This window comes from Neodiprion virginianus, chromosome 4, assembly GCF_021901495.1.
Source record: "Neodiprion virginianus isolate iyNeoVirg1 chromosome 4, iyNeoVirg1.1, whole genome shotgun sequence".
NCBI lineage: Eukaryota > Metazoa > Arthropoda > Insecta > Hymenoptera > Diprionidae > Neodiprion > Neodiprion virginianus.
The window spans coordinates 29,861,682-29,873,689 of NC_060880.1; the positions used below are offsets into that span (position 1 = coordinate 29,861,682).

General features: G+C 42.2%; 1 protein-coding gene across 1 annotated transcript; it reads right to left on the reverse strand.

Moving 5' to 3' along the window:
* Positions 1-364: 364 nt before the first annotated feature.
* Positions 365-6,532, reverse strand: LOC124302880 (FAM10 family protein At4g22670-like). Its single transcript, XM_046759448.1, has 2 exons — positions 6,262-6,532; positions 365-654 (listed from the first exon to the last, which is right to left on the reverse strand). The coding sequence occupies exons 1-2, from the start codon at positions 6,530-6,532 to the stop codon at positions 365-367; spliced, it is 561 nt and encodes a 186-aa protein (XP_046615404.1).
* Positions 6,533-12,008: the final 5,476 nt, after the last annotated feature.

Consider the following 12,008-nt stretch of genomic DNA (forward strand, 5'->3'; position numbering starts at 1 on the left):
CGTAAGGACAAATCTACCGCTTAAGGTGGCCACAATTAGTGTTTCTCTATTCAGGTGAAGAAATGACGGTAAATAAAAAAATTCTTGATAGAAAAACATATTTCTTTCCTTTATTAAAAAATTACAATTCTCTTGATAAATACTGTCAATTCTATTAGATTATACATCTATTTTCAGTGGAATTCAAACATGAATATTTCGTTTTGGTCTCCAACAATTACGTTCGAGTAGGTACACATACGTTAAAAAATTTTTAGTCAACAGCGATAATTTTGCCAAGTCAGATTAAGCACACATAAAGTGGTCACTCATTCTGCGTAAACTGTGTACGATACTCTGATGGTTAGAACGTTAGGTCGCGCAATTACTTCCTGAATCCAATGCCCACTCCGAAGGAGTTTGCGCTACTGGTTGAACCACCCACACCGAAACCGCCACCACCGTATCCTGGATATCCACCGTATCCTCCGCCTGGGTATCCTCCGTATCCTCCGCCTGGGTATCCTCCGTATCCACCGTATGGATATCCTCCGTATCCACCTGGATACCGTTCATATCCGCCACCATATCCACCTGAGAAGCTTTCAGCTTGAGAAGCACTGAATCCTATTCCTCCATGAAGGCGATGAGGGGAACGAGCAACACGTTCAAGCGCTTAAATCCATAAAAATATGAGATCAACTATCCATGCATAATTGCGAAAATATTGCATTCTTTTCGGGACAAAAACAGGGCATATCGATATAATTATTTATACGTACCACTTGGCATAGCTGAGGCAGCCACGATCAGAACAGATATTAATACGATTTTAAGCATTGCGTTAAGCTTCCTTGACTTCCTTGACTCTTTCAACCGATGTGTTTGCTTTAACTAATGCCTTCGTCGATCGAGAAGAATGCTTTTATACGCTATCGCCAGTAAGCGTCACCGCCCACCCCGCAGTTTCACCAACTCTTGGCGATCAAAGAGGGACGGATTTACAGTGAATAGTGGCACAGGCAATTACATAAATGCGTGAAGTTCGGCCTCTAATCGGTATTTGAGCACCTGTTTTGTAACGTTACCAACTGCGCTGAGGCTAACCGCTAATTAGTATGTGACATCGGGAAATTCTTCTGGGGAATAAACAAATCTTAAGAAAGTAGGGGCTTACCCAGTTTCAAAATGAAGTTGGAATCACTAAAGCTGATGTGCAAGTTCTTTCGATCTGACGATAGCACGATAACCACGTGTCAACAAGTAATTATTGTGAGTCATTTTACTAGAGTAGATTATCAGTGAATTTCATTCGACGCAACTACAGTGGATTAACATGTCGGACGTAAAATAGATGACTGATTTCGCAAGTGTAACGTCCGCGGATGGGACGCCCTTACCCGTATGTATATTTACTTGCGGCTTTCGACGCGACTTCAAGAGAGAGTTTGAATTTTCAGCTGAAATTATTCACATTCGAACAGAGGGAGTACAACGAGTCGAGTTATTACGCAGCTTCATCGGACAGGTCAGCAAACAAATTAATAGAGAAAATGAAAAAAGTCGTAATTAAAAATTTTTCCATGTCAAATAAAAAAAATAAAATAGAATAGTATTGAACGCCAGAGTCGTAGATGAGATTAATCACTGGCAGTCAATCCGTGGTACGTATTGATTGCATTACGTGCACACGGTTCTCGTTCTTTGAAAATACATCCATAAACATGTTTCGTGCTCGCGTCACGTATGATCGCCCCAAGCGTTACTTTTACCTCCTACTGTTTGGTTCGATTGGAAAAAGAATTAGTATATAATAATTGTGGGCAAACAAACCTATGTCTCGTAAATAAACAAGCCCGGCATAGTTAATCACATAACTGTATTCGTAGGAGGTGATTATCACGATGATGGTGATGATTACACCCATGGCTAAGTCGCGAGGACGGATGGTAGGTACGGCGCTAACTTTGAACCGTTGTGACTCGTGGCTTGAATATAACATGCAAATACGTGAAGGCAATATTTATGAAATTTTAAGTCACTACACACTGCAGGCGCGCGTTGTAGTGAATGACAAGGCGATATTTTAGTCCCTTTGTGAAAACGATTCCAGCACCTTTGGCGGAAGCGTGGGTGAATATTAACGCGGGGGTGAATCTGAATAATTCAGGGCAGCCGTGCATTTGGGGAAACTCTAAATAATGTCAGCCGTGAAAGTGTGTATTGCCCTCCGACTTCACGCGTGCTCATTTTGTTTGTTAAAACAAATGCCGGCGGATGTGTATACCTATAACACCTTGCACGTCACACGTCGCACGCGTCCTCCCTTAAAGGTTTTCCTTATCTCAACCTCCACATCGAATTTCCACACTACTATATACCTACCTTGAGATTTTCTCAAAACTCAAAAACAATTTGGTTCTCCTTAATATTAAAACCTTCACTGAAATATGAGAAAGGTAGCATCAAACTTGAATTTGTCAAATGCAAGCATATTTTTAAAATAGCTTCACTTCCTCGTTCCGGAAAAATTTGTTCAAACGTATATCACATTCGTTTCTACTATTGCGAATGTTCCACACGAAGTTGGGGCGGATTTTTGTAAAAATCCTCGTGTGTTGCAGCGCCAAAGTTCAACATTTTGACTCAGAGATCCAAGGACGCGCGTCGTTGAGAAAGGTCTATTCTTAAATTCTTCATCACTACACCTCCCCGCGGAGCAAACATTCGTCGCTGCTCTTTAGGACAAAGTTACCGCGTACAAATTGCTCGGTAATTATCAATTAGCTCAGAGCTACAGCCGATGTCACGATCTTGATCGAACGATAAAGCAACCCAGTTCGCTCGTTGAATGAGATGAGAAAAAATACCGGTACATAATGTATACACTATGTGCTCGCATTATGTGACCCCGACGATCCTGTCGTGGTTGAAACGATACCGTCGCCGTCCTCTACCGAGGTAATTAAGTTGGCATACGCCATCTGCTGCAGGAGTACACGTATAACGTAAGGCAAAGGTTACTTTTCCGCAATCATGCAAATTCCAAATTGATTCTGCCACGTTGTACAGCCCCAGGGTGCCCGACGATACCCGGAGCTCCAAGAACCAGGAACACCCGGCTTTCCAAAAGACGGCTTGAGGCTTACTGGGGTCCCAATTAACTCCGGCGACTTGCCAACGTCCTGAGCCGATCGATACCCGATCGAATGCACAACTCCGCATGTCGGGAACGTTGTTCCCTTTGTTCAGGGCTTAACATCCCAGACTCTGCGGCGTGAATTAAAGATATGAAAGCTCTCCGTTGTTGCTTGCATTCTATCGTTCTACCGGCACCGCGAAAGGGAAAAAAAGAGATCGTGAAAAAAAGAAAAAAAAAAATAGTTCCAGTTGAAACAAAGCGCTGGGCTGGCGGGCCTTGGAATGAATCGAAAGTCGCGTGCCGTTCTGATAGTGCGACCCTCCAGCCTGGCTCCGCGTTACCCGGTCTAGCTTTTTTCTGCTCATTCCCCACGGCTCCAGTACCTCCCACTAAACCCCCGTCCAACTCCCGCGATAACGCTGCCATGTTGGCTCTTAACCCCGTTACAAACATCCGCTAGCATTCCGGGCTCTCTGTTTTTTGAAAATTATAACCGCGATGGGCTTATGTACGATTTGCAGTAAGGGTGGCTTCTTGCCGCTGGTTGTTAATCGATTCTACGTTGAATCGAAGTCGCAATGGAAGCGGAATGAGTACACTGTTTGTATATTTGCGGTCTCGATGAAAGTCTACATCGTTTTGAGTAAGATTCAACGCCACAGCTACAGGCGTAAATTCTTCCCTTTTTGATACCTAACGATGATGAAATCAACACCAAAACTGTGGGAACTTTTGGAAAATATTTTCGTTGGCACATTTAATACCGCCTTACTAACAGTGTACCAGTATACAAGAATCATGTGTGTAATTTCATCGATGTACTATAATGCAATCATGTTGTCCTATTCTTGTACGTGTATGAAAAATAGAAAAATACAGTAACTGGGTCGTATTTCTATATCGTCGTCAAAAAATATAATTGCGGGTGTTTGTACAATCGGAAACTGAGGATCACTGATTTTGTAACATGTCGATATACTTTTCAGGCTGACGTTATATTCCTGTAATTTTTCATCTGCTGTATTTGCTTCAATTTTCGTTTACTCGCAAAGAGAAAAAATAATATCGCGTTATTTTCAACTCTTCTACTTTCTACGTACGTTAAATATTTTTCACGCGAAGGGCCAATTCAACAAACCCGTTTCATTTGCGTTCATTGAATTTCCGTCATTGAGTTGCCGTCGCGTCGTCTCAATTTTGAACGGAAATGGAAAACTGCGATCGACTGGAAGTTTTACCAGTTGATCAATTCGAGGCTAACGCGTTAACAGCAGCGACCGTAGATACCACAGCTCGTACACACGTGAACCGGGGGTGTGATGGCGATGCGTAGAGTCGACGGGTCAGCGTTTGGGGGCATCGCGAGCGTCGGCGAAGCGTCGGGGCGCCGCCGTTGACGGGGTGAGGGTTAAGCGCGCTGAGCGTTACGAGAATGCGAGCCCCTGGCGGGTGATAAATATTCAGAACGAGGTGCGGACACGCCACGCTATCAACACCGCGTGAGCTAATATACCCTGTTGCAGGTCGAGGGGAGGGGAGGGAGGCTTGTTATCGAGGCGTGCCTGTCTCCAAAAAAATTTACTGACCCCCCCCGTTTGATAACGCGATAAACATCCGAGGATTCGTCACTCCGCGAAATTATTCAAATGCTTCCTTTTAGCGCGACGTTGTTTCATTTTTGTGGCTTGCTATCGTACCTGCACGTTATATCGTACTCTACAGGTATTGCACGCTCTGATTTTACTGAGAAAAACTTTGCTGATTTGCATCGTCTTTGAAAAATACTTATTACAAAGTAAAGGTTTTTTTTAAACCAATTGTACTTTCTTGCCTTCGATGCCTCGATCGTCGGACCGATTTTTTACTTTCATTTCAGGGGACAGGTATTATGGATATTTATTAGAAAAAACTCGTCACGAATTATTAAATAGATTGCCCAGGTGATCGAAGTATCGAATCTTAATGAATTTGTATTATAGCTAATATTGCGTGATGACTCAAACTCGTCAGTTTATGTCTCAAGGCACATTTTGAGTAGGAAAATACTTTAACCGTCAGAAAACTGTATATTGAGCGTGAAGTAATTTCGGCGACACAATCAACGTGATCAATGGACAGATTTCGAGCTACTGAAAAAAAATATGAATCTTTTACGCAAAGGGTTTCGTGCCAGCTAATCTCGATAACTGTCGGGTGCTAATTGCGGGTTGAAATATGACTTCACCCGGAATCAAACTGCGCACCTAAAAGTGGCGGTGTTGTTAAATGGACAGAAAAATTGAAACGTATCCATATCACGTGGGAAAATTTTTATTACCACCAGTATCGCGACACCCTTTCAATTTTTGCGGTATCCACGTGAGTAACGCCATCCTGAAACGAGTACAAATTCGTTGACCAAGGTATAAATTTACTTCCGATATGTTTGTACAGGACTTTTGAGCCTAGGTAACGCGGTTATTTAACTACGGGGTGTCCTAGGTCTGCGGCGAGAGTCTTGCCGGTAGTGTGTTTGTGGTTCGGTTGACAGGGTCCGCCGCCGAAATTCAGGTACAAATTATAACATTCTATTTACTGAGTTGAAATGTTTACCAGCTACTAATGGAATGTCCTTCAGTTTACAAATATTTATACTATACTTCTGACCGACTTTTAATACTGCCAAGCGTGGCTCGCTCTATACCGTCGTACAGTGCACACATTTTGCAAACTGAACGGAAAAACCCACGATGCCATTTTTAATTTGCATCGCATTGAATGAACGGACAAATCTACCGCTTAAGATGGTCGCAGTTAATGTTGTTCCATTCAGGCAACGAAATTAATGTGAATTAGAAGGTTCTCGATAAAATAAATATATTTCTCTTTATTGAAAAATTACAGGTCATCATCGAAAAACTGTCAAGTCTATTAGATTATACATCTATTCTAAGTGACATAAATTCATTCTCACGATGCATCGGAATTTGAACATGAATATTTCGTTTTGATCCCCAGCAGTTACGTTCAAGTAGGTACACATATGTAGTTATGTACACATTCATAAAAATATTTTCAGCTATAATCTTGCCAAGTCAGATTAAGCACACATAAAGTGAGCCACTCATTCCGATGGCTAGAACGTTGGGTCGCGCAATTACTTTTCGAAATCAATGCCCACGCCGAAGGATTTTGCTCTACTGGATGAACCATCCACACCGGCGCCGCGACGACCGTATCCTGGATATCCACCGTATCCTCCACCTGGGTATCCTCCGTATCCTCCGCCTGGGTATCCTCCATATCCTCCGCCTGGGTATCCTCCGTATCCTCCACCTGGGTATCCTCCATATCCTCCGCCTGGGTATCCTCCGTATCCACCGTATGGATATCCTCCGTATCCACCTGGATACCGTTCATATCCGCCACCATATCCACCTGAGAAGCTTTCAGCTTGAGAACCACTGAATTCTATTCCTCCATGAAGGCGATGAGGGGAACGAGCAACACGTTCAAGCGCTTAAATCCATAAAAATATGAGATCAACTATCCATGCATAATTGCGAAAATATTGCATTCTTTTCGGGACAAAAACAGGGCATATCGATATAATTATTTATACGTACCACTTGGCATAGCTGAGGCAGCCACGATCAGAACAGATATTAATACGATTTTAAGCATTGCGTTAAGCTTCCTTGACTTCCTTGACTCTTTCAACCGATGTGTTTGCTTTAACTAATGCCTTCGTCGATCGAGAAGAATGCTTTTATACGCTATCGCCAGTAAGCGTCACCGCCCACCCCGCAGTTTCACCAACTCTTGGCGATCAAAGAGGGACTGATTTACAGTGAATAGTGGCACGGGCAATTACATAAATGCGTAAAGTCCGGTCTCTAATTTGTATTTGAGCACCTTTTTCGTAGCATGACCGACTGCGCTGCGGCTACCTACCAATTAGTATGTAACATCGGAAAATTCCTCTGGGAAATAAGCAAATTTCAAGAAAGTAGAGGATTTACCCAGTTTCAAAATGAAGTTGGAACCACTGAAGCTGACGTGCTGGTTCTCACGATCTGACGACAGCATCAATAACCACCTCCCAATAAGTGATCAGTGCTAGTCACTTTACGGAAATAGATTATTGGTGAATTTTATTCGACACAACTGAATGAGCTCGCAGTTGATAACGCGATAAACATCCGAAAATTCGTCACTCCATAAAATTATTCAAATGCTTCCTTTTAGTGCGACGTTGTTTCATATTTGTGGCTTGCTATCGTACCTGCACGTTATATCGTACTTTACAGGTATTGCACGCTGTGATTTTACTGAGAAAAACTTTGCTGATTTGCGTCATCCTCGAAAAATATTTGTTGCAATGTAAAATTACCAAAGTACTCGTAATTTCTAACCTTCGATGCCATGATCATCAAACCGATTTTTTACTTTCATTTAAAAGGATAGATATTTTGGATGGTTATTAGAAAAACCTCGTGAGAAATTATCGAATGGATTGCCCAATTTTTATACGTGTGCTTACGATGAAATGAAATAAGGAGATATTTCGATGCCCTGCCTAAGTTCTTCCTTAAAAAAGAAAACGAAGGAAGCAGAAACAAATTTTTCTGTTCTGACGATATTAGACCAAAAAACTATTTCTTTTTTAATTTTTCTTTTCACCCTTTTCTATAACACTGTTCAAGCTCAAATTCTCCGGCGATATCTTATCTTGATTGCTTACACAATAACAAAGAAGTGTAAGGTTGCACAAATATCGTCTACAACCGACTTCAATTTATTAATTATGGAGGTATTTAAAGCCTTGTTATCGTAATGGGCTTCGCAATAAAAAGCATAATGCGAGTCGAGCCTTTAGGTGAGCTTGTCACGTGAGAAGATAATGGCCATGTGGTGCCTACGAGTCGCTCGATACGAAAACATTACTCAGCCCGATTCCAAGCACGCTTATACGCTTCTCATTTCTGCTAAAGTTTCATTTTCGTCATTAATATTTCTTCTCTTAACGATGAGGGAATCACCCGGATCACCTAACGTCTTGCAACTAATGTCAATCTCCGGCTACAAAACAACACCGTGACCTTTCGGAAAAAGCAATTTTCTCACCCTTACTCTCATCCGTGAAAGTCTCGACTTGCATGATGTCACTCAATACGTTTTGATGCAGGTCAACAGTTTGATTCGGAACACTTTTTCACCCGGGAATCGCTCACAACAAATTTTACGCCATTACGCGAACGACTAACTGGGGATGACGCAAGTGGCTCATCCCACATGCTTGCTTAGCTTACGGGACTGATTGGACCGCCATTGTTCCAAGCAAATGGACAGGCAGGATTATCATTAGGGACGTACATCAAAGGGCTAGCGTGAGGAGATCTGTGGTGATCCTATTCTCAGCGCGGTTCTTAGTGTTAGCTTCTTTGGTAATTACCAGGGAATACCTAATCACCATAATAGCGTAGGAAGGTTTTACCATACAGTGACGAATCATTTCCTCCAACTTCTTCGCTACTCTCCACCGTTCTATTGATGAAAGTCAAATAATCATTCAGCTGTCTATGTCCGAGATGATTCCTCGCTTTTTGTGTGTCTTCAATTCGGGAAATACATCTTGGATTATGCCCATTTATTTTTTACAAAATACCAGGCAAAAAGGGATGGCTAATTTCCTGTCAATTAACATTCCACCGTGGTTCTTCGACCGGCTTACTAGGAATCGTAAGGCACAGTCGCATTTCTGATTACTGAAATTAAAACCTATCTCAAAGTGAGTCGCAAGCTGCGCTTTCTAGTGCCGTTCAAAGCTGCCCCAACACTTCCGCGAGATGAATGCAATTCGGAAAAATTAATTTAGACTTCAGCTGAAGAAATATTGTCGAAACTTCTTCTCAGTTTGCTCAGTAGAAGAAAAATGTTGTAATTACACGGTGTGGTTTTTCTTAATAATACGTACATATTATATTGCACGCACATTTTTTAACTCAAATTTTTTTACAAATTTATAATATTCAAATTCGCTTGCATCGTCGTCAAGTTACAAGTTCTTCGCACTCGTGGGACCAAATTGTTGCAGGACTTCGACGCGGAGCGGGTGTATTTATTATTTTATTGGAAAAGTCATAAAGAAAAATTGACACAGAATATGGACAGCCTGCGCCATGGGAAAGATGAGAATATCAGATAAATCCAGGTGGAAATTTCATTCGATCATATCTGGTGCAAAGGCCGAGGCTGAAAGCTGAAGCACAGTAAATCCTTGAGGTGCAAACCCTGAACGGAAATATCAGACGTCGTGTTTCGTCGTGTCCGCGGTTTCCACTAGGACGTGGCCTTATCTATCCTCACCTTACACCGAGCCAACATTCGTAGATGTAATCATAGTGCAAAGCCGGTCTGAGACTCCCTCGCTTCGCGTCTGACGTATACGGGAAACACAGGGATCCATCCAGCGGATGGATTTGTCTTTACGATTGCAATTTTCCATATTGAATTTTGAAATCCTACTCCTTATATACCCTGCGTTTCCTTTCTCTGAAAGATCTATGCCGCATACAAGGCTGGATCATGCTGTCGGTAGACGTCATTTTGCAGTCATGGGTAATTCGCCGGATAAGATTTCAACAACGCTGAAAATTTGTTGAAGAAAAATTATCAATCGGTATTTCTTCTTCCGGAAACATGAACTTCATCGTATTACACATTTCATTGTGTTTTTTTTTCGTTCGGTTGCCTGTTAACGGTAGAATGAACACAGACAGTGGGAATTTCTCTCTTGTTTTTCCATGCAGCCTTCGATGAAATTCTTCGGCAAACAACGTGTTAATAAAACATTACAACAATATTGTGACAGCGTTGCTTCATCGTCAGCGTCTTATAACGACCTACAGATGCTCGCCAAAGGCCACGTTGGCGGAAAGAAGCTTCAAATAAAAAAAATCCAAGTACTTATTAATACCCTCTCCATGTGCTCGTAATTAGAGGCAGCTACATTAAAAGTTTAATATTTCGGTTATTCCTCAAAGTTATACAATGCCGTTGTTCGTTCGTACAGAAAAAAATTATAGACAAAAAACTAAATGATGCCTTTATACGCGTACTAATTTTTCTCGATGTATGAATCTGGTATTGTTCTCGCTATTCCAGCCCATCAAATTAGTTCTATGAATTCATGAAAGAATTTAACTGCCCAGGAGTTTTCTGGATCTGATTCCCGCATGAACTCGGCCTGGACGGAACTCAGTGTACGTATGCGGTTTAATTAGTGGATTTTAAAAACTGCAGTATCAACGTGGTTCACAACACGAAGACATAGCCTTCCAATTTGACTTTCTCGGAAAAAATATGCGTCCGTCGTACAATAGAAACAGTCGTCAATTATTCCTCCATTCGCGGTTGAAGGCTCTAGTCGGGGTAAAACTTACACGCTTTACATAAAGATGAAATTTGAATATCCGCTTGGAAACTTTTTGAATTCCAATACCGATCATGCGGTATCCAATATGTTTTTAATAGCCGAACAACACGTAAGCCTTGATTACCAGCGTGTAACTATACACCCTAAGCTGGTCCAGAGTCGTATGCAAATATCATCCGAGCCTCTTAAGGACTGTATCGTATAATTACGAACTGCGACCAAACGAGCACGAGCACCCGTCGCAATATACACATTCGAACGAGGCGAAACAAAACGACTACACGCGGACTCCCAGTTCTCGACGCACCATAAACGCTGATAGGAAAAACTTGCAGGCCTGCAATCGGGGAGAAGAGCGAAATGTGCTCAATGCGTGATCTGCGTACACACGCATGGGAACCCTTGCCCGAAGAAAATTACGCGGCACTCATCGCCGCATCTTATATATATACCATTATAGTTACGATTTGAACCACGCACATATGTATGAATGTGAAGCGTTAATGAACACGGCCCACGTGATAATCGCGTAATAATTATTAACCGGCAAACAAAAAGTCGAGAGATTAATTGAAGTCCGATGAATTGAAGGCCTGCAATGAATAATAAATTTACGAGGCAACAGTTCTGATACGAAAATTTGACGTCTTATCGAGTAATTCCTTAATGTCAGTGAATTCATGTCAGAAATGTAACGTACAATTTAGTGAAAGCTTTCAGACTGGGTTGAAATTCGGTATTCTTGGGAATAAACAGAGTGTAAGAATTCTGATAACAGAAACCAACAATAATTGAATGCAAATTACGTAAAACAAGTGAGACCCGTTTCCAATGATCATCAGCCAAGCACCTGACCACGCGGGGTGAGAACGCCAGAAGGATATTTGTTCCTCGCAGGTAGGGAGAGAAAAATGTTGAAATCTTTCTCGCCAGGGAGTCGTAGCGGGACTGAAACGCGAGGAACAGGGCGCCACTGCTGTGCGTATTAATAATGCGCACCCAATTAGCGGCTCCACGGCGTGAAGGAGCGTTATGCCACGCCACCGCCACCCACCTCCCGGACCCATTTGTCATCCTCCGGGACTCGCGCGACGAAAGCCATCTCCATCAACTGCACTTCCTTCTGTTCGTCTCGATTACGTCCGTCTATTCCTTGGATACAAGGTCATTAGCATAAATTTACTTGTACAGCTGTTTGGATGTACCGAGATTTAACGCCTCGACGGCTTTCATCCGTGAAGAATATACGTACCCGTGACTTTTCAAAAGCTACAGATGAAGATTTCTATGGACACCATGTCCCGTAGGAACGAGTTACATAGGTGCATATGTTACTCGTTACTCTCGTACCTGGAAGATTGAATCCAAATAAAGACACGCCATGAAACGGACCAGTCCACGTTGAAAAGAACGATCGTAATGACTATTTGAACAAATCTTCTAGACAACATTCCAACAAGATAGCGGGGA

What these genes read in the sequence shown, in the direction of transcription:
- LOC124302880 (XM_046759448.1), bottom strand. Translation starts at nt 6,532, where the DNA reads ATGGTGGCGGATATGAACGGTATCCAGGTGGATACGGAGGATATCCAT. An exon ending in GTGGGCATTGATTTCGAAAA is followed by an intron (nt 655 to 6,261) that starts GTAATTGCGCGA and finishes TATGGATTTAAG; the next exon opens with CGCTTGAACGTGTTGCTCGT.